This window comes from Alternaria incomplexa (assembly GCF_024043165.1).
Source record: "Alternaria incomplexa strain BMP 0042 chromosome Unknown scaffold_1, whole genome shotgun sequence".
Taxonomy (NCBI): Eukaryota; Fungi; Ascomycota; class Dothideomycetes; order Pleosporales; family Pleosporaceae; genus Alternaria; species Alternaria incomplexa.
In genome coordinates, this window is record NW_026249850.1 from 1,936,967 (window position 1) to 1,958,705 (window position 21,739).

Genomic DNA, 21,739 nt, shown 5'->3' on the forward strand with positions numbered 1-21,739 from the left:
CCACATTGAATCGCAACACTGTACGGTCTTCTGCGAATCTCCGATTTTCTTTGCTATACAAACGTTCGCAGGCTACTTACAAAGCTAGATACGTATCGCCCGCGATAACCGACTACTCCGCGTCATACGGTGCAACGGGTGCCGTATCGTTGACCTGAATCCCACCCCTCTTCTTCTCGTTACTATCGTGGAACGGCAATTTCCATCCACCCTCTCCCTCCGGCGTACTCAACCACAACCTCATCAAGTGCCTCCTTGGCGCCGGTGGCGCATAGTCTTTGTACGCTGTTCTGGCGTGGAATATATGGTTGTTGGACAGGAACTGGATATCGCCCACGTCCAGAATCATGTGCAGCGCATGCTTTTGGCATGTCTCCTCGAGAATGGTAATGGCGCGTTCTTGGGCGTCGGAAAGAGCGGGGATGAGACCTGCGTCCGAGAAACGGGTCAAGGAACGGACAAAGTAGGGGTCAAATCTGTTGACGGTTCTGTCAGTCTGAAATTCTGAGGACTTCATGGTTCCTCAGGCGCTTGCTTACTTGCTGTAGACCCTTGGATTCTCTCCCGTCTCGAGGTAGAACACGGCGGTTTTAATCCATTCCTTCTGTCCAACGCTTGTCTCGCCTTTACGGTCAAAGTACCAGATAGGTTGGGTGAGTAGTTCGGCAACATCAGTGTGGTTTTTCTGAAGATCATTCCACACTTCATGGCTACTGACCTGTACACGCAACAAGTCAGCAAAACCGCATACTTTTGGAGAGGTCTTGCGAACTCGGGAAATCGCAATATGACTTACAAGATCAGACTCCCCACCCTCCAACGCCTTAGCCACGCACAACAGCCCCACCAGATCCGAATCATCAGCATGGAAGAACTGCCTGGCATTCGTCCGATAAATCCGCACCTTATCAATCGCCGTGGCATCTTCACCCAGATCCTTCACATGTCCAAGCACATGACCCCGACTATTCTGGCTCACAAAGTAACCCAGATACGTTCCGAGACCCATATACGCCACAGCAGATTTCTGGTTTCCCCATTGCTCAACAGGCATACCTTTAAAGAGAATGAATCCCTTGCCATCGATCAATTCTTTTCGCAACGGCTCAAGGAACTTGGAGAAGTTGGGTAGTGGGAATAGATCTTTGGTGATGCCTGTCAAGGGCGTTCCGGAGGCGATGAAGGCATCTGCTGCTTCGCTCATCTCGCGCACTTCGTCGGCTGAGAAGATGTGCGTCCAGCGTTCGGGGTTGGATGCGTAGTCTGTTTTGCTCCATGCTGTTGGGCCGGTGATTTCTTTGGGGAAGGCAGAGTAGGGTTGTAAGAGGGAGTAGATGGGCTCGTGTTGGCCTGATGTGCGTATTCCATCTGGGAAGATGGATTTGGGGGCTTTCTTTGTGGTTGTAGTGGCTGGGTTGGGGAGGGTGTGTGGTGCACTAGGCGAGGGAGAAGTGAGTGCTGGCGCCATTTTGGTGAAGGTTCTCGAGCCAATTGGACGGCAGGAGCTCGGTCTTGAAAAGGATAAGTGGAATTATGAACAGCTGGGTATGTGTGTCTCTTCAATTCCTCGAATGGATGTGATCAAGAAGGTTACACAAAAGCCGTTGAAAACACGTAAAAGCAAGATTGATTTGTCTATATATACTTTTATTTCCATCGATCCCTGCCTTCCTAAGCCTCGTCTCCCCCTCATCCCCTCATTCTGATGTTATCGCATCATATCTGAATCCATGTTGTTGTTTGCGATCATTTAGCCCCAAATGGCGTGCTCGCACGGCATCCCAGGACCAAGTTGACGCAAGCCCCGCTCCTACCTCCCATGTCTCAAACGTAATCCTTTCTTGGCTTTTTGCATTCGGATCGCTGTTCATCACTGTTGATCAGAAATCGGCAGTGAGCAAGGGTCGTGATTTTATGAGCTGATAAGATTGTTACAAGGGTTGGTTGATATATGTACGTCGGGATAAACAAGACGCGAAGTGGACGAATGGAGGACCTTTACCCCACTTAGTCGCTCCAAACGCCTCTAAATGCTAAAGGGCAGAAAAGCCCGGGAAATCGATATCAAAACCCATGCGGAGTAAGACCGAGGACGCCGCGCGCCCCGATTCCGCACACATGCCCAAGACAAGAACGCCGTAGCGATCGATCGCCATCATACCACAAATTTCCATGCCCCTCAGAAACTCTCCAAGCATTCCTCAACAACAGCTTCCAACATACCCAGCGTATAGAATCTTGCAACATTGCCGTACACATTCATATTCCTCTTGATCTCCTGCTTGTTCTTCGTAGCTACCCATTCGCCTGCGCAAGCACAGTGTTCCATGAACTCATTGCTGCGTAGCCTCTTGCACTTGCCGCACTTTAGATCTTGCGTACACCATTCGAGTACCATCTTCTGCACTTCGCCGACGAGTTGCTCTTCGATGCGTCGCTTGTCGTAGGTTGACTCGCAGTTGTCGCACTTCCATTTGGGAAGGACGGGGGCGGCGTCGCTGTCGGGAAGGATGACTGGAAGGAGGGAGGAGTCGCGGCAGAGATCCAGGTCGCGCGAAGATGTGCAATCATCACAGATGACGCCCCGGACGACGAGGGCGGCACTAGGGTTGGTAAAGCTAGCTTCTGCGCTGAACTCGCGAATGTCGAAGAGGTTCAGTAACTCCTTTCGCAGCGCACGCGCTTCGAGCGAGATGGCACGATCCAGACTTAGCACTTGCATGATGCTCTTGACGAGTTGCAAGACCGGATTCGTGAGCTTGAGATGCGAGCCTGGAAGCTCGGGGAAGACATAGTCGGAAGCGAAGAGGGGATCTAAGACCTCTGCGTGTTGCTTCTTGGCGAAAACGTTCATCTGCTTAGACAGAGGTCTAGTGAACTGCTTCGGCAGGATCTGCGATTGCTCGTTCGGATCGACAGTAAGTGGTCGGAGCGGGATCTGGGTGACTCTGGGTGGCGAGCCGTCTTCCATAATCCCAGGGCGTTTTCGTGCGTGCATGAGTTCTATGAACTCCACAACCCAATCGTTGAAGGTCGGCTGGAACTTCGGCGGCAGGAACTGTGCAAGCTGCCAACACATGATGTTCTCAACCGGCTGTGTCTCGTCCTCGGTGACTTCATTGCATCCTTTGCCTCCGTAGTTGAACTCGTCATACCAGACCAGGTAGTCCCAGTATTCTTTGATCTCAAGCTCCATGAACTGGAAGAGCGGTTTCGACTTGATCGTCTTGATGATGTACTGACTGTACGCATAAGCGTTACCCACTTCAGCTTTAGTCGTCTGGAGAAGCAGGCGGTTCGGACTAGCAAATACGATGTGCGAACCGACACGCTTGAAATCCGTCATGAGTTGCTGTAACGTCTTCTTCGACATCATCTGGACATAGTAGTGTAGTGCGCGGTCGTAGAGGAACGATCCCGGACTGCTGACCCAGCGGACGAGATGTTGGACCATGACATCGGCCATACTAAAGCCGTGCCCGGCTTGAACAGCTTCAACCCACCATGCCTTTACCATCTCTCGGAGGACGGTGATACCGGCGCCTGCAAAAGCGTTGTCTGACACGATGACGTGGGACCCGTCACCCGTAGAATCATAAGATGGGTTGAAGGAAACAGAGTCTGCACCCTCAAGCTCGTTGACCAGAGACGACGACAGGATGGTGTTGATAGCGAGGTTACGAAGGTTGATGTCGATGCATACTGACGAGTATGTACCTGGGTTGTTTACCGACGGCATGTCCACCGTCTCCAGGGGCCCAAGAATGTCATCCTTCTCGTACCCAGCGTGATCTGGCTTCGCCTGACCAGACCACCAGAGTATCACTCGTTCCTTCTGCAAGCGTCGTGCATATGCGATATCGATCAGGAAGCGTGGGTCGTTGCTCTCCAGGTTGCAGAGCGGGACGTCTCCATAGCGAGCAAGCTCCAGCAGATGGGCAACCCAGGACCCAAGATCAAGATAGTGGCCTACTAGTCGCCTGGCAATGAACGCCTGCCAGCCGAGTGGTGGTAGTTGCTTATCAGTCTCATCAGGGTGAAGCGGTAAGATGGGTAGTTTCTTAAGGATAGGAATGTCGTGGGAGAGAAGAGCCTGGTTTGGCGACTGCATGACCACAATCATGGGCCCGCTTTCGTCTGCCTTCATCTTTTTGACAATGTCCCCGACCTCAAGAAGGGCCTTCCGCTTTGTAGTCACCATCGTTGTCTTGAAATGAATGTCATCCTGGTACTCGATCATAGTCTGCCACGGTTCGCCATTGCTGTCTTCCATCCGTCGTTGCAGTGCATCCCGGTAGATGCGGTCGACGTTAGGCATACCCTGAGAATCCTTGGACTTGTTCTGGATGACAATGTGCGCCTCATTCTTTGATGTTGAGAAGATACCGTAGATGTTGCGGTCTCCGCTGCTGACGTGATAGAGGTATAGATAGTTGAACGGTGCCTCAGCCAGGTATGGCTCTTTTGTCGGCACCTTTCGCAGTGCCGACAGATCGAAACCTTGTTCAAGACCCTTTCCGAGCACACCCTTCTGCGACTCGTCGAATGTGCAGGTACTACCCAGCTCAAGTATGGCTCGTATATTGAGTGGCACATGCTTCTCGTATACGCCTTCGACACTGGAATGGTTGAACAATGCTGAAATACTGTTTGCTTCCTGGACGTATGTCTCTTCCGACATCTGGAGCTTGAACAGATGGATCGATGGATGCCCGTTCGGCAGAGAATGGTTGACGACCTTCTCCACAGAGCACCCACTAATCGAGACATCTGGAAGATCTTCACTCCTCAGGTTCAGATACAATTGTCGAGGCACGATGATCTTGAGGGCGTGTATCTTCTTGTCGATCAGAACGAAAGCTCTGACCTCGCCTGGCGTCTCGGTCGGTCGCAGCTGAACAAGCTGCCATGTACTGATGTACAAAGATTGAGCCTGGTTCCTGAAAAAGCTACCGATCGCATCGGACGCATCAACAGCCTTCTCTCCGAACAGTTGTCGTCTGCGCTTCCGTGCTTCTCGCTGAATCTTCCACTTCTGTTTCTGGTACATCAACCATCCGGAATAGTCCTTATCGATGCTTGGGATGACTTTGGGAAGTGCGGCGTATGGGTCGACAATAGGTACTGCAGGCTCGGGCTCCTTGCGCTTCGCCACCATCTTAGTGACTATGCCCTTCTTCATCTGGGATTGATTCTGCGTTAGCTTTGCAGAGCCGAAGTCTTCGAAATCCCCAGACAGCTTGTTGTTCGCAACGTTGGCGTCGCCGTCGGTTAACACCTTTTTGCTGAACATATCCGTCATCTTTGTCTGTTGGAGCTTGTCCTCCTTCTGACGGATCCTGCGGTCAAGCCAGTCAGGATGCGGCACCCTGGGAACGGGGTTTCGGACTTTCTGGTATGCTGCAGGGATGGTAATGAGCTTTTGGATGACAGATGCCAGACGTTCGCGGTAATAATCCCAGTCAAGGATAGAACGAAGGTCCATCTCTCCAGGATCGTCTCGCAACCATTTCCTCAAGAAGTACCTTTTGACAGTTTCCTCTGCCGAAAAGATCGCCAAAGGAACGGCACGTTCAGTGACGGGAGCGTTCCTGGGCGTCTTGGAGATGATGTACTTGCAGTTTAGACCCTTGTCTTTCACCATCTGTTCGCCCAAAAACTCAGCGAGACGTTTGGCAGTTGTGATAGCAGTAGACTTCTGCGCTCCATACTCCTCCAACGTCTTCGTCATACTCTTGTTCTCCACAATGAGATCGATGAGCTCTTCATCTGCCAGTGTCGCTCCACGAGTGTCGAGAATATCGAGCCATCGGTTGGCGACCTTCGCGACGGCTCCATACGTTTCTTCCAGTGTTGTACCTTCCAAGAAGAACTTGAAGATCTGAGCCTGGAAATTCTTGATGAGCTTTAGCTCACCACGACGCTTCACCTCAAAACCCTTCAGTTCCGCCAAGCTACCGTCGTGGTTGAACACAGCATAACGCTTCTTTAAGTTCTTATCCTCTTCCTTCGATGTCGGCAAGATCATGGCCTTGTACGGCCCATCGACTTCGAAGAAGATGGAGTTGTCGCTATGCTTCTCGTACCGGAAGGTTTCTGGGTCTACCAGTGTCTCGTACTGGTGGTTGGTGTACTGCGCGTGGACCAAGTGGTTCAACATCGTGCAAGGATACGAGATCGTCAGCTTCTTGCCGTTGCTGAGTTTGAAAGCAAAGTTTTCCGGAAAGGTCGCTGGTAGAATAGCCCAGATACCGTCGGTGTCAAGCTCCAGGGGTCGTCCAATGCGCTCGACTAGAGAGCGGGCCAATTGGATGATGCGGGCACCAGTCAAGCAAGTGACACCGGCCATCTCGAGGGAGTACCAACGGGATCCTTTTCGCATGACGTATCCGTAAAAGGAGTTGAGAATGACCTTGTGAGCCAACTGCATAGAGTCAAACAGAACAATCATCTTCTTTGCATCCTCAACTTCGGTAGCAGGAGCGCCGGCTGCCTTGAGTGCTTCCGTCTTGCCCTTCCAGACCTTCTGTTTGCCCTTGAAATCGTAACGTCGGTCACGGAAGCCACTGACGGTGTCAACGTAGAATGGATTCTCACGCTGACAGATGATGGCCTCTCGCTCGATTGTCGTAGCATCGTGAACCTTGTGGTAGATCTTCTTGGAGTAGTCGGTCAGACGCTTCCTAATCAGAGTAGCCTGTTCGTCTTCCGACAGTTCTTGAAATGTTCTCTTTGGCGAATTGGGAAATCTCCCAGGGAATTGCTCGTTTTCCAAAGCATTTCGGACCATGTTGTATTCGTCACGTTTAGCTGGGAGGTACTCACCTCTCCAAGCCCATGGCATTCGGCGATCGCACGTCTTTCCTGGGCGGTTGAAGTCGCAAGCCGCGCAATTTGACTCGTCAATCATGGAATCGGGTTGTAAACGATTAGTTGTCATGATGTTCGGATACATAGACGCAACGTCCAAATGGTAGATGAGGGGTCGCTCGTTACGATTCGGTGTAGTTTTGAGCTGCATGAGCTTCTCAACGATCTCGGCCTTGATCTCATCGTAGTTGACGACGTCCTCCATCTTCTTCTTTTCTTCAACCTCGATGCTGAACTTCAGCGCTGCATCGAGATCGTGGAGCAGCTCATCAATAGCCGTAGGGTCGACAGCGAAATTATATGCGATGTCGCTTCGGAACACGCCAGCTTCCAGCGCTTCGACGTGACCACCAACATAAGTCTCGGACTCCAAAAGATGACCTTCCCAGAAAGCTTCCTTCGGCGCCTGATGCTTGTTCGGTAGGACGATGCCTTTCTGGTATGCCTGCACCATCAAAAGCATCTCGCAAAGGGTACCTGTACCCTTGCGCAGCGCGTCGTCTGGTCCGAGTGGTAGGATCTTGCACAAAGCGAAGATGAATGGGTGCACATACTTCATGTACAAGTAGTAAGTCGCGACAGCGTCAGAGACAGAGTACTCTGCAAGCGTTTGCGGTCGTTCAGCTGCATAAGGTGTCATGAGTTCTGGATCGAGCTCATCGGGGTCGTATCCAAGCTTAGCCATAGTAACAGCCTTCAGACCACGACTTCCTTGAGGTAGGTAACTGTCTCGACTGACCCAAGAGAAGGCATCCATATGCGCACAATAGTCTGACTGGTAGATGTCCTCGCTATTCTTCCTGAACCCAATCTCTTGATACATGTCGATACCCTGTACGCTAGCTCTTGCTTCAACGAACGGCCAATCGAAGAAGTCTCCGTTGTAGGTGACCATGACCGTCGGCTTCGCTTCTTTGATGTGTTCGAAGAAACGTTCCAGCACTGCCTTCTCGTCCGGCTCGTTGAATATCATGAATGGACCCTGGTATTCTGGTTTTGGCGTGTACTCAAAGTCTGAAATATCTTCCGATACGATTTCGCGGTTGGTGATGAGGAATCCCTGACCGTCAATCATGTACGATATCATCATGATCTGATCGATAGCAGCGTCGGGGAATTTCAGCGGGAGCTTTGTTGTTTCGATATCGTAGGCCATGACGACGGGATCCGCTGGTGTAAGGCGGTCCTCTATGCACTTGATGCTTATTACACCATGCTTGGCCTCGACAGTGTACCAATTTCCGATCCGAACGTCCTTGTCGATAGCCACTCGTACGTGGTAGGGAACATCGTATTCCCGAATGTCTAAAATGAAATCGCTCGCGTCAACGGTGGTCGTAAATCGTTTCTCGTATTCGTACTCGTCGTTATCAAAAAAGTCAAATGCGCCGTTGCCACTGTGTGGGTGTTAGCCATTGCATACGCAGAGGGGACGAGCTGGGCTCACTTTGCAACCTCGGCATATGTATCCATCGCATTGACGTTCTTCTTGTTCTTCTCTACCACTGGTGCGACCGCTTTCCTGACAGCCAAGAGGTCGTTCACGTTGGCGAATGTGAGTTGCAAGAACTTTCTCCGGTATCCTGTCAGATGATTTGGCATGCTCAGATCCTCCTTCTCGACCGTCTTGATCGACTTGATCAAGCCCTCGTACGATTTCTTGCAGTATTCTTCCACGTCTTGTTCCCTGCCCTTCTTGATCGCCAGCAGAAAGTATGGGTCGTATTCGAGCGTCGCTTTAAATGTGTCGCCTTCGTCGCCAATGAAGTAGAAGTCTACGCCGGCTCTGCCACCTGGTACGTCCTCGTCTTCTATTGTTGTCGAATGCATGTTGACGAGCCATCCCACTTTCTTCTTGCCCGAGTCGAAGCGTGCGAAGCCCATAGTCTCATCGATGCGGTGGGCGAGGCGCGTGGATTCGAGTTTCTCGTTTTGCGAGGTGCCCTCGCCGCTGCGGAGTGACGAGGCATCGACCGTCTTGGGTTTCCGTGGGCCGTAGGATGTGTTGCCCAACTTGCCCACCCGGCGGAAGGGCTGACCTGCGCGTCGTGGCGCCATGGTGTATGGTGGCAGAAGGTAAAAGAGTATTAAATGCTAAGTATGCAGGTCAGGGTATCATTGGGACAGTGAAAGAGCGAAAAGACGGGGTATCGACAATTGGCGGTGGGAGTGTCTTGTCGAGGGTCTCGCAGTCCTAAAGGGTGGATCGGCAAATGCTGGACGCGACGCGCGCGAGCGTGTTTTGCGCTTTCCCCGTCTGGGCAAATTGATTTTGGTGTGGCTGCGCACAGCCACACCCTGTCCCCGATCTCGTGGGATCATACATGCTGCATATTTTCGGGCCTATTCCGCATCCTGAGAAAGTGAACCAACTGCGACTCACCCTACCACAGTCGGAATACCAGCAACCAGCAACCACGACTACGAAAACTCTCCTCGAATCTCCAGTAGAGACAACGCGCGCGAATTTTGCCTCCCCGCCGTCCTCCAGTAACCCACCCATCACACCACCATGGCCGACGATACGCGGAATACCGTCGATTTGAATGCGCTGCCGCCAAAGCCCCGCGCGCCGGCAAACACTATGCCCGGAGGCACAGCGCATACAGCAGGCGGAGAAAAGACATCAGATGGCGGCCCTACATATATCGACGCAGTACGAAGTCTTGGGCCGGAGTACTACTTGAACTTTCACAAACGCCCTTGCGTACGAGACAGTCAATTGCAAGGACTAGCAGCTGGCTTTGCAGGAGGAAGTTTGGCCGCTATAATAGGGAGTACGTGACAAGAAACCCCTAGATTGCACTCTAGGGCAATGTACTGACAGCACCATAGAGCCCGTCATCACATCCTCCAACTGGGCCGTAGCAACCTGGTGTGGCGTCTCCGTCGTGTCCTACCAAGTATGCCAGTACTACCGATCCAAGGAAAAGGCCGGCATAAAACAAGCACAAGAGCTCATGGAGAAGAAGCGTGCGAGTATTGAGGCAAAGAAGGAGGCTCGGCGGAGGGCGAGGGAAGAGCAAGATCGACTGGAAATGGAGCGGAAGGCAGAAGACGAGAGGAGAAAGAGCTGGAGTTATTGGTACCAGAAGAACGTCAAGTTCTGGTAGTGTTTCGCAGTCAGGGCGCTGGGGAACGGGCAATCTCACGTATAGTTGTGTATAAGAATATGTATGATATGTCCTGATGTGACACGAAATCGTATTAAACGATGTATGTGCTACTATTTGGCTTTGTTGATCTTGACAACATATCGCGCAACAACACCTCCTCCGGGAGCTCGGTTTCTTTATCTACCCATACACTCCTGCGTCAACTCCCAACCCTACTCCACTCTTCCTCCAGCTGGCCAGGATTATCTCCACTGTATCTCATCCATCACAACAACGGCCACGCGCAAAGTAACAACAGCTGCTGAGGCTGATCACTGTGTTGAACGCACCGAAACCGAAGCCTTCCTCTGGAAGCCAAACGTCTGGGAGATCAAGCGTGTTACCACTACCGAACTATCGCTGCTCGTCGCGAAGGCTTTTGACCTGGACGACAAGAAGACGCCAAAATAACGAAGGCTGACGCTCGCTCTCCTGCCTTACCAAAATCGAGTGGTCAAGTCGGCCCACCACAATCACTATCCTGATCGAAGGTCAACTCTGGTCGAGATGGACGCAAGGTTCGCTGCCCACGCTTCAACCCTCAGTTGAACCAAGTCCACTCGCGTTCTTGGTGCCAGGCACAGCTTCCTCCTCACTCTGTGTCTCGCCAGATTCTTACGATCACCAACTTTTCCCAACCCGCCTTCTTTCCGCTCGATCCTACCGTCTCCGCCATCCAACCCGGACCCCAATCTCTTATCCGCTGTTTGACAGCTTCCGGCTTGTTCTGCGCGCACAATAGCACATATGCGACACCTCGATCCGAGTTCAATAGTTCCGGTAGCTGCTCCAACATTCTATCGGTTACCACCATGCCATCCTCGCCTCCGGCGTACGACAGCTCTAGAAGGTACGAGTCCTGTTCGAATGACGTCGCTGTCTTTCCTTCCGGCACAGTGTTGTACTTGTCGTGGCTCGTCAGATCGGGCAACTCAGCTGGGACATATGGTGGATTGAATATGAAGACATCGACAGAGTGCGGTCGGATAGCACTTGCTAAGTCGCCGTTCACGACATCGATGAAGACCGAGCGTCCATTCTCCCGCTCTCTGATGGCATCGCGGACTGTTTGAGAAGCAGCTTTGCAGGCGAAGCTGTTTATATCAACCCCGAGTGTCAGCACATCGTGGCGACTGAATATGGTGCTTGCATTCGCAGCGACGAAGGCTAATACGACGCCTGATCCTACGCCCACTTCAAGCACCAATGGCGGGGTCGTTGAAGCATCGCCAAATCGCTCTTTCAGGTATGCGGTTTCCGACGCAGATGAGAGCGTATCGAGTAACAGATATGAGTCTTCGGCTGGTTCGTACACGCGATCAAAACAGACGTGGGATGTGGACGGTGTTGGCAGCATGGTTGCGATTTTGTTTCGAGATCGGAGTTGTCGGTGTGGGCCAATTGGAGTGGAAGGAGCACCCTAGTCTAAAGTAGAGCCGAGGCTGAGGTCATCACTTCCTGAATGCATCACAGTTCCTCTGTCGCAACATTTTGAATCTTCATCCAGTTCTTGTGCCAATATGAGAGCCTACACGAGATTGCTAGCTACAGCGACAGATGCAGGCGCATCTAGGCCCTTTAGGCCGGCACCTGCTGCCTTGTTGCCGCCAATACCGCTTTACCGTCGCCTGCTACGCTCACATAGGAAAAGGCTGGGCGTGGAAGAGCGACTACTTGGTGACATGTACGTCAAGGCCGAGTTCAGAGCGCACAGGGACATCGAAAATCCCGTACAAATAGTGAGTTGCGATCAATCCAGGGTAGTGGCTTTGCAACGTCACAGTTTCTGACATGAACAGATCGGATTTTTATCGGAATGGCAAACATATTGTCAAATGCTCGAAGGAGATTCATGGAAGGAAGCCAAGATGGACAAAGCAAAAATTGACAAGATGAGCGGTAGGTTTACCAACTAGTGTAAACGTTGCCTACTGACTGGATCACAGATCAACAAATTGGTCAGCTGTACGAGCTCATGCAACAAATCAAGAACCAGGCTCAGGAGGACGCCGATGCCGAAGAAAAGCGTGTGGTTGACTTGCTTGACAAGAAGGATCCCAAAGAACAGTGATCGCGCCACGCGTGAATTACAACCTGGAATTCGACAACGATCAAGGGGCAAACGTGGCAGACTTCACTCCGAACGATGAATGCGTAAACACGAAAAGCCTCAATACTTCACATCGCGCTCCAGGATGTACTATATATATCAGCAATATCAGATGAGTCTCCAATGTCCTCTACGCCCACGTCTGTCGCTCCATGATCGCACTCCATCAAAGACTCTTCGCTTCACGATTTGAAGCCCTCTTCAGCCCATCGCAACTACCAACACCCCTTCTTGGCCGAATCGTATCCTGCTGAGAGTGGTGGACTATCGACACTCGACCTGTGTCGTCTGACTACCCGAGACCTACACCTTGTGCAACTTCTCTGTCCGTCCGACATGTGCGGCTGCACTCTATACGACTCGCCAACATGCGGTCATTCTTGGATCTCCATGAGCCAACCTTGCGGCTTTCTTTCTGATCTCCTCAATTGCCCCAACCGCCAAACCTATCAGACACTAATTGCACCGCCATACACCTGTCCTATTTGTAACGGCGGATTTGCAGATCGAGAGACGATTGAAATGGTTCAAGGACCTTGGGGTTGTAACCAGATGCTTCGAAACCACGTTGGTGGCAACTACGCGATCCCGGGTCAGTGGGGCAGCGCGCCGTTCATGTCTGGTGGGTGGGGAGGCCCAGCGATCACTTCTGGACCCATGTCTGGTGCTATGATTCCCATGAATCAGGGCTTTACCTATGACCACCGCCTCACTGGCCCTTATGGCCCTCAAAGCATGATGTCGCATGCTCCGATGATCACGAACGGACCGATGATGGGCTCCTCAGGGATGGTTATGCATGAACCGATGATGTACGACAACGGATTTGGTGCCTACGACGATGGCTATGCCAGCGACTACAATGGATACTGCGATGGCAGGCGAAAGAGAAGGAGGCACAAGAGCCATTACAAGTACAAGTATACAGACAAGCCCGCGACCAATTGTACAGTTATGTAGATTGTTGGGTTGTTAAAGTGTATGAGATATTGCAGTGGGGCTCTGTGTATATAGGATATTGCAGCTGTTTCATTACCTGGGCATGCATAACGTGGTAGCGGAATTGAAGCACGTTCCTTAGATACTTCGCTGGACAGCCAGGTGAAGAGGCGATAGTGAAGCAACCACTGCCCTGGTAGCGAATCAGCGGCTCGGTAAATTTTAGGGCAAGAAGACCCTGCGTCAAGAAACGCCTAGCCAACGGCCAAAGGGGCCCAAGAGTGAGGCGGCGAGACTATCTCAAGTTGACTCAAGTCAGTCTAAACTACATATCTAAGCTGAGTGTCGATCGCGTAAAGACATTCAATCTGTTACAAGAAGGCGTGATCAGCCCCCTTGCCCTTGCTTTGTTCGAAGCGCTACCAGTCCGTCGGCTACGTCATTCGTCACGGGGCCCGGGCTCCTTGTAACCAGACTTCCTAAAACATTACTGTACTTCTCCTGAGCCATCCACCACTCACAGCACATAGCAAGAACCAATCCAGACCACACAATCTACAATGGCAACCAACGCGCCCACCTTGATCAACCTGCCGCCTCCGCCGTCTGGCGACGAGACGCCTGGTGATGCTCCGTAAGGCATATGCGCTTGGTGGGGTTCATTGAAATAGTTGGACTGACGCTGTATACACAGAGGTACCCCGAACTCGGTCACCACGACCATGTCTGAGCTCTCGACTGTCGCCATCAAAGACGGACATCGCGGTCATTTCCCCCACCACCGGAACCCTGCTGAAGCTGAGCGTGCCGACCGCATCTCGCGCCTGGCCGGTCTCGAGCGCGTTGCAGTCTCGGGCCGCACTCCCCAAGGACTCAACCCAGGCAGCGCCGCCAATCCTCCACCAGGCTACTTTGACGCAAACAACCAACCGCAGCTCTTCCGTGAGCGTAGCACGGTTGGTAGTGCCAGCGCAACCGGATCCGTTGGCGGTCGCACGACGTGGGCAAGTGGCAGCGATGTCTACGAGCCGGACCGCATGAGCGAGGACCAGGACATGGACACATCAAGCATCGGGGGCTTCAGTGACGAAGCCGCCTCTCTAGTCGGCTTCGGCGAGGGTGCGCGCACACCAGCTCGGCAGCATAGTCAACTCGGCAGCCCTGCTGTTGGAAAGGCAAGCGCTCTGCCGGGCTACTTGCGAGAACAGACGCCGACCAGTCCAATGTCCGGCGTCAGCGTGCCTGTCAGTTCTGGTTCGACGCAGACCATGTCCAGCACGGAGCAACAGAAGAAGGAAGCACGCATGATGAACGGTATGACCTATGATGACAACGTCGTCGACACAGCGAGCCATGCGCCCCCCGCCAGTGGCCGTGATGGAGACTCTACTTCAGGAGACGCCATTCGCGAGCGTATGGCGCAGCGTCAAGCTGACAAAGATGCTGGCATGGACTATGAGCAGCAGAAGGACGCTTAGGGAAATGTTTCTTGTTTCACTCGAGTCATGCTTTGAGGCGGGCGTTGGGCAAAACCCTGATGGATCACGGAAGGCTATTCCTTGACAATTGTTCAGGATGTTAGTATGGGCGGAAATCAACCAGCCTGAGGGCTGCGAACAAGTGTTTTTTTTATGAATGCAATGCTATTATGATTGACCACCGCTTAGAGCCTTGGACCCCTTGCGCGGTTGGCGGGCGTGCTTCCCCGGTTTCTCTATACCTCAGTATGACGTCGCTCACGCGATTGAATGGCTTGGAGCACCCGTCCGCCGCCGTCACTCGCGGACGCGTCTGTAACCCCGCAAGGCTGTGTCAGTCGATGCGCAATCTTGGGCAACACGGTTGATAGTAATGGTACGCAGCGAATCACACCCCGCATTTTGGCTGCAGCTTGCGGCCCAAGTGCCCTGGCCAGGCAGGAGACGATCTTCTGGGCTCTGCATCTGCAGGCAAGCCCTCCCCACCTCATTGCACTTCACATGCCGCAAACACCACTCAGCCCAACTTGAAGCTGCAAGACGCGCGACTGCTCGTCTTCTTGCGACAGGACCATTCAGAGCATCTAGCCATCACGCGCATACAAGTACCTCCGCACCCGCGCGTTCCGACAAACACTTTGTGTGGAGCCCCGCATACGCCAAAACATAGCCGCCGTCACCATGGCAGACCACGACACCACGGAGGCTATTGACGTCAAGGACACGTCCCTCAACAGCTCTGTATCTTCCATCGGCCGCACACCTCCGACTGCGCTCAAATTGGGCTCCAGCCCCAGCCCGGCATCGTCCCACCGTTCGAGCTTCGCGGAGCACATGCGAGGAACGCCCACATCACCACGCGCGTCACGGCAGCCTTCGCTGACACAGCAAGCGCTACAAGACCTCCTCAACAACCCACCAACCAAGGGTGGTGATCCAAAGTTCCAGGGACGTGATTGGAAGACCGTCAGACTGGGGGAGATTGTCGATCCTGACCTGGTCAGGTTCGTCGAGTACGATACCAGCGTTGAGGATGCGACGAGCGTGGGTTATACACAGCTATCTTCGTGCGCATGGGCTGATTTGCATAGATACTAGTCAAACATGGCGCCCCCAATGTCGTCCTCCTGCGCGAAGACGCCAACACACGGCATGCGACCGGGACCTTCGATTACAGCGACCTGAACGCGTACCTCCTCCTCGTAGTCGGCCTCGCGCACCCCGAAGAAGGCGACATCGCCTCGTTCGACGAGCTTGCACAGAAAGGAAGAGAAGGAAAACCCATACCGCTCAAAGACGTAAAAGAGGTTGGTGGCAGGAAGGAGCCGTTGATTACTCTCGACGAGACAACAGATCTGTCCAAGGCCATAGAAGTCTTCGGAAGCGGCGTACATAGAGTGTTGGTCGCAGAAGAAGGCACATCGAACGTCAAGGGCATACTTACCCAGCTAAGACTGGTGCAATTCTTCTGGGAGAACCGATCGAGCTTCCCAGGCGTAAACCAGCTGTACCCACAGCTGATCAAAGACCTGAACCTTGGATCCAAGACCGTTCTAGCCATCAAGTAAGTAGAGCGCGGGTTCGCAGAAATCACACAGCTGACTGGATGTTAGTGGAGATAAGCCTCTTGCGGCGGCTCTGGAGCTCATGAACAACGAAGGCGTGTCATCGCTGCCAGTCTTGGACGCGCAAAACAACGTCATTGGCAACATATCCCATGTGGATGTTCGGGTAAGTCTCCTCTGTTCAGTTTCGTATTACGCGACTAACGGCTGGTTCATAGCTCTTGACCAAATCCACATCTCTCCCACTGCTTCGCTCATCCTGTATTCACTTTATATCTGTCATCTTGTCTGAACGGGGAGTGAATGACGGCAAGGACTCCTTCCCCGTGTTCCACGTCAACCCATTCAGTACCCTCGCACACACTGTGGCCAAGCTAGTCGCAACCCGCTCGCATCGCATGTGGGTCGTAGATGCGCCGTCTCCGGCCTCATCAGGGCCATCGACTCCAGCGATAACACCTGCGATTGTTGTTCCTCCTTCGCCAATCACACCACTACCAGGGATGGCCGGCCCAACACCCGTCAATTCCACTGCGCCGACCCACCTCGCTAGTACCGGAGCGGTTGCCCCAGCTATCTCTGCATCAGCAATCTCTACTATGCCAGGGGCTAGCTTATCCGGCAGACTAAGTGGCGTCATCAGTCTCACGGATATCCTGAATTTGTTCGCAAGAGCAAGCGGGCTGAATCCCCATGACCCCGACGAGGCGAGACGTGCTAGGCGCAGGTCTAGCTCCAGTAGCATGAGGCAGAGCATGGATAGTTCAAGGAGCGAAAGTGTGTCGGCTATCGCTGGGAGAAGGAGCAGCGTGAGTGAGAGGGAAAAGAATGCTCCCGCAGCTCAGGGACTGGGCATCTCCAGGGGACGAGGCGCGTGATGATTTGTTCGAGAAAGAATTATGCTCTGGAGAAAATCACTACTGAGGTATTTTGGATATAGCTATTGGCTCTGTGGTATTGATAGGCGTTACCAGCGAGTTGTCATATCAGGTGGTCATAGAGTAAATATTGCCAGCTTTTCTTATGGCACACATTTCCCTCAATCGGGACCCTCATATGCTTATAGAAGTCGCATGCTTGCGCGCGCGAGAAACGAAATAAAGATATTGTATCAAGGCAACTCAGCATGTCCCATTGTATCATCCAACTTTCCTGAACAAGAGACCGTCGTGTATGGCGGACGGGGGTAGAGGCCATTTAAGGGTTACGGTATCGACATCAGGCGAAGACTTGGTAGCGTCGGGTTTTGACTCTTCCTGAATACATTCAGACGCTGGTGTTTCGTCATCCTTCTTCTTCGAAGTGTCCTTGTCGTTTTCGGGTCGAGTCTATTCCACGGTGTTTAGAATATTTCCACGAGGTATAAAGTCATTTTGAATCACACATACAAGGAAGTCGATCTGATCTCTTATGCGAATTGCCTTCTCACAGCGTCTGTGTATGTTTCTGTGGGGAGGCTGTATGACGATGGTTTGCTGTGTTGTGCTATTGTTCCCGTGGAAATTGGATATAGAGACAGTTACGAGAAAGCAATAAGATTATCGGTCTTTGGAAGGAAACATGATACCAGGTCTTTTATTCGTGCATACTGATTGCCAATCTGGTGAAGTACATGGTGTTTGTGCTGTCGTGCTGCTGTCGGCTGTGCACGTGTTGCTGGCTGGTGGGCGTTGGTATATGAAGGGGTTGATAAACACGAATGACCTGTATCAGAGGAAGGTCTTGTCACTGCAGAATATAATCATGATGAGGGCATCTTCACATTGTCTCATTGTGCAATGTTCTGGCATCGTGGATGGCGTGATGTGAAGCGTGTCGGTCACTGGTTTGGACGTGTGATGTTGAAGCAAGAGAGCGATCATGTATTGACATGGAGATGTTCTCTCCATGCATTTTGAAGAACAACTCACGTGGTGGTGGAATAAGATGTGAAGCAATGCGGCGTTGCCCGAGATGCCCGAGATGCACACACAGAGGCTATCGCCCATTGGGGAAGGCGCTGCCAAGGCTCGCTTCTCTCACAGGTCGACCAATATTGCTCCCCACCGAGAATCCGTTGCTCACGAACTTTCGAACCGACAAAATTAACGGCAGTCTCTCTTTACAACCAGAACCGATTGACTACCTCAAGCACTAGCCATGCGTGAGTATCATCCTTCTGGTCGGCTCTTACGAAGATGCGCGAAGTTTTTGAGTGGCTAGGACACCCATTGGAGGGTGTTTCTTGACACTCAGAGAGTTCACTCATCTTCCACAGCCAGGCTTACCTAGAAATCGCCATGCGCTTACATCCCCAAAGCTCCCAAGTTCGATCCCTCCGAGGTGAAGGTCATTCACCTCCGTGCGACCGGTGGTGAAGTCGGTGCCTCATCCGCGCTCGCCCCCAAGATCGGTCCCCTCGGTCTCTCGCCCAAAAGTACGCAACGAACCTATCGACCAGCGCATATGCATGGAAATACTAATTCGTTATGCAGAGGTCGGTGAAGATATCGCCAAGGCCACTGGTGACTGGAAGGGTCTCCGTGTCACCGTCAAGTTGACCATCCAAAACCGTCAAGCCGCCGTTTCCGTCGTTCCCTCCGCTTCCTCCCTCGTCATCAAGGCCCTCAAGGAGCCTCCCCGGGACCGCAAGAAGGAGAAGAACATCAAGCACACCAAGAGCGTTCCCCTTGATGAGATCATCAGCATTGCCCGCACCATGCGCTTCAAGTCCATGGCCAAGTCTCTGCAGGGTACCGTTCTTGAGATTCTCGGAACTGCCTTCAGCACTGGCTGCAAGGTTGACGGCCGTAGCCCCAAGGATGTCTCTGACGACATCAAGGCTGGCGAGATTGAGAGTATGTTATACTCGGCAATTTGCGAAAATCAATCACTAACAGAGCGCAGTTCCTGAGGAGTAAGCGTTTGCACCAAGAAGTGTTCACGATCACGATGGAACGATATATGCCATAGAGGGTGCTACATAGCTGAATGAGGACAATGTCTCCCACCCAGAGTTACCCGTCCCGGGACCGGTGGAGTTTGCACAGCCGCGGCGTTTGGGATGTTTGATACCATACTACAAAAAGTGACCCTGGCATACGGCAATGACACAATGCATCTTGTCGAATCAAAACGGTCTCATGCGTGTTGTGATAATCCTATGACAGATCTTACACATATGCCATGTTCCTCCCTTTCTGACAGATACCCGGTGTTAATTTCTATACCTAGAGGGACATAGTGCGCACTCTAGTATATAAAGCTGCCAATGCAAGGCCGTAATGCGTCGCAGCCTGGAAGTTCGGAGTTCCGCACTACACTTCCGCGATTCCGCGTCACCAGTCGCTTCCTGACACCTGAACAACCAACACAATCGCTCGAACATGTCGGTCGAACGTCAACGCCAACCGTACAATGCGTCGGCGACGATCAGATGAGCTGCCGCGGTTCATAGACGAAGCTAAATCTCCCTCGTTCCGCCTGCGACGCCGCCACACGTACTACTTCCTCGGCTTCTTCCTTATCTGCTGGATCCTCTATCCATCGCGCAAGACGACACCTCATACTGGAGATACTATCAGGGTCAATTGGTCGAATTATGCGTACAGCGTGTACGCGACCGACAGCACCCAACTATGCCACGCCGTGATGGTCCTGGACGCGCTCGCTCGATTCGGTAGCAAGGCAGACCGCGTCCTCTTCTACCCGGAGTTTTGGGACACAAAAGTAGACAGCGCCCAGGACCGAGACAGTCAACTACTCAACTTAGCGCGCGATGTATACAAGGCAAAGCTTCATCCTATCAGGCTGCTTGAGGTAGCAGGCCGTACAGAAGGTATGCGTTGCGCAAGTGCCCATTCGCCCGGCACATGAAGCGAGACTCTACAAGCATATGGCTGACTGTTCTCAGGTGACTGGGTATGGGACAAGACCGTCACGAAGCTCATGGCCTTTGGTCTGGAGTACTACGACCGCGTAATCGCTTTAGAGTCGCAGATCACGCTCCTCGACACTCTCGATGAGCTCTTCCTCCTCCCTCAGACGCCGATAGCGATGGCACGGGCATACTGGACGGATAGCAAACCGTGGCCATTGTCGACGACGCTCATGGTTGTCAAGCCTAGCCTCGACGAGCTTGCGAAGTTCAAGAACCGCATGGAAGGGGGTGGTGATAGCATGTTGGTCGAAATGCACAGATATGACATGGAGATCCTCAACGAACGCTTTGAGGAGAGCGCGCTAGTACTTCCACATCGACCTTACGCCCTTCGTACGGCAGAGTTCAGGCGCCACAATCATTCCGAGTATCTGGGCAGCGCTGATGAGACATGGGACGCTGAGAAGGTCTACAAGGAGGGGAAGATCATCCAGTTCAGCGACCTGCCGCTGCCTCCCCCATCAGTCATGTGGTCAGAACAGGCGTTAGAGGAGATGCAGCCCGATTGTGGCGGCAGCCCCGAGGGAACCTGCGCTGAGAGACGGATATGGAAGGGCTTATATGAAGATTTCAGAAAGAGGCGGAAGGACGTTTGCAAGCTGCTCAGCGTGCCAGCACCGGATTGGGCCAAGATCAAAAGCGAGCTTCATCACGAGGTTGTGACTGGGTTTCGTAGTGTTGCGCCGGTAGGTGAGGCTGCGTCTGCGTCTGGTTCTGGTTCTGGTTCTGGTTCTGGTTCTACTTCTACTCCTGGTGCACCTTCACATGAGAAATAGCTAGCCATCCATATCCGCAAACCCGTGTACCTGCATGTTGTCTTACATTTGGCCCTTGCTTACGGCCCGATTGTAGTCTTCGCCAGTCCATGCCGAGGAAAATCTGAAACTGGTGAGCAAACGGTGCACAGTTATGCAATGATATGGCGGATAGGTATGGTAGCGTCATCTTGGAGGAGACGGTAGCAGTGCCGCCAGCCGTGGCTGTCGCATCAGGGCGCAAGCTGAAGCTTATTTGATTGCTAGAAATAAAAGCGTCATGATTGGTACATTGAAACAGCCCATGACTACAGGCTTAGACAAGTGACCACATTGTCTCCACGCACCAACAACGCAGATTGAGTGATAAGACATGTCGACAGCCGATTGCTGTGCCTCATGCATCAGCCCGCACAGGCTCGCAGCTCGGAAGGAAGAAGGACGGCGCCACGCGTTCGCGGATCCACCAAAACCTCCGAAGCGCCACCCTTCCAAGTCGTCGCTGCATTCCTCACGACAACCATGACCACCACTGCACTCGTGTATGAGACTGTTACACCAGACTTCCCACATGCACACTCACCCCGGAATGTCAAGCCAAATTTGTCACAACAGAAAGAGCAGGTCATGGTAACACGAGGCAAGCATGTTGGGGTACCAGCCGTTTGTTTTAGCGCGGATTCCGAGGGCTCCATTCGCGGTCGGGTGGTGGGGAACCCACTTTTACTCTAGCCTCCTGCTCGGGGGCCGTCACGCCAACCCCAGCACTCGCTGCAGGTTGTCAGCGCGCAGGGTCCCCATGGCTATATTCCAAGGCGTGGACACAGAACGTAGTGTCGAACCGGCGGCACACACTTCGTATATGCTCCCAAGGATAAGTAAAGCAGGTGGGGTACGTTGCATCACGGCAGCAGCCACAAGAGAAATGCGGTACGGATGCGAGCGCGC

The 21,739-nt window shown here is 52.7% G+C and overlaps 10 protein-coding genes across 10 annotated transcripts; 7 read left to right on the top strand and 3 right to left on the bottom strand.

The window, feature by feature from the left end:
• Positions 1-112: 112 nt before the first annotated feature.
• On the bottom strand, positions 113-1,468 carry J4E90_000692 (uncharacterized protein; the record flags this gene model as incomplete). The annotated part of the gene is made up of 3 exons (XM_051430288.1): positions 113-476; positions 540-718; positions 797-1,468. The coding sequence occupies 3 exons, from the start codon at positions 1,466-1,468 to the stop codon at positions 113-115; spliced, it is 1,215 nt and encodes a 404-aa protein (XP_051295775.1).
• A 711-nt stretch (positions 1,469-2,179) lies between these two features.
• Positions 2,180-8,928, bottom strand: POL2 (DNA polymerase epsilon catalytic subunit; the record flags this gene model as incomplete). The annotated part of the gene is made up of 2 exons (XM_051430289.1): positions 2,180-8,267; positions 8,318-8,928. 2 exons carry the CDS (start codon positions 8,926-8,928, stop codon positions 2,180-2,182), a joined length of 6,699 nt encoding a protein of 2,232 aa, XP_051295776.1.
• Positions 8,929-9,382: 454 nt separating this feature from the next.
• J4E90_000694 (uncharacterized protein) lies at positions 9,383-9,983 on the top strand (the record flags this gene model as incomplete). Its single annotated transcript, XM_051430290.1, has 2 exons — positions 9,383-9,647; positions 9,706-9,983. 2 exons carry the CDS (start codon positions 9,383-9,385, stop codon positions 9,981-9,983), a joined length of 543 nt encoding a protein of 180 aa, XP_051295777.1.
• Positions 9,984-10,617: 634 nt separating this feature from the next.
• J4E90_000695 (uncharacterized protein) lies at positions 10,618-11,382 on the bottom strand (the record flags this gene model as incomplete). Its single annotated transcript, XM_051430291.1, has 1 exon — positions 10,618-11,382. One exon carries the CDS (start codon positions 11,380-11,382, stop codon positions 10,618-10,620), a length of 765 nt encoding a protein of 254 aa, XP_051295778.1.
• A 478-nt stretch (positions 11,383-11,860) lies between these two features.
• J4E90_000696 (uncharacterized protein) lies at positions 11,861-12,096 on the top strand (the record flags this gene model as incomplete). The annotated part of the gene is made up of 2 exons (XM_051430292.1): positions 11,861-11,924; positions 11,972-12,096. The coding sequence occupies 2 exons, from the start codon at positions 11,861-11,863 to the stop codon at positions 12,094-12,096; spliced, it is 189 nt and encodes a 62-aa protein (XP_051295779.1).
• Positions 12,097-12,657: 561 nt separating this feature from the next.
• J4E90_000697 (uncharacterized protein) lies at positions 12,658-13,095 on the top strand (the record flags this gene model as incomplete). The annotated part of the gene is made up of 1 exon (XM_051430293.1): positions 12,658-13,095. The coding sequence occupies one exon, from the start codon at positions 12,658-12,660 to the stop codon at positions 13,093-13,095; it is 438 nt and encodes a 145-aa protein (XP_051295780.1).
• A 539-nt stretch (positions 13,096-13,634) lies between these two features.
• Positions 13,635-14,552, top strand: J4E90_000698 (uncharacterized protein; the record flags this gene model as incomplete). Its single annotated transcript, XM_051430294.1, has 2 exons — positions 13,635-13,708; positions 13,769-14,552. The coding sequence occupies 2 exons, from the start codon at positions 13,635-13,637 to the stop codon at positions 14,550-14,552; spliced, it is 858 nt and encodes a 285-aa protein (XP_051295781.1).
• A 681-nt stretch (positions 14,553-15,233) lies between these two features.
• On the top strand, positions 15,234-16,670 carry SDS23 (cell separation during budding; the record flags this gene model as incomplete). The annotated part of the gene is made up of 5 exons (XM_051430295.1): positions 15,234-15,596; positions 15,644-16,116; positions 16,166-16,283; positions 16,336-16,517; positions 16,619-16,670. 5 exons carry the CDS (start codon positions 15,234-15,236, stop codon positions 16,668-16,670), a joined length of 1,188 nt encoding a protein of 395 aa, XP_051295782.1.
• Positions 16,671-18,256: 1,586 nt separating this feature from the next.
• Positions 18,257-19,017, top strand: RPL12 (60S ribosomal protein L12; the record flags this gene model as incomplete). Its single annotated transcript, XM_051430296.1, has 4 exons — positions 18,257-18,260; positions 18,417-18,533; positions 18,592-18,954; positions 19,004-19,017. 4 exons carry the CDS (start codon positions 18,257-18,259, stop codon positions 19,015-19,017), a joined length of 498 nt encoding a protein of 165 aa, XP_051295783.1.
• A 496-nt stretch (positions 19,018-19,513) lies between these two features.
• Positions 19,514-20,812, top strand: J4E90_000701 (uncharacterized protein; the record flags this gene model as incomplete). The annotated part of the gene is made up of 2 exons (XM_051430297.1): positions 19,514-19,934; positions 20,010-20,812. 2 exons carry the CDS (start codon positions 19,514-19,516, stop codon positions 20,810-20,812), a joined length of 1,224 nt encoding a protein of 407 aa, XP_051295784.1.
• Positions 20,813-21,739: the final 927 nt, after the last annotated feature.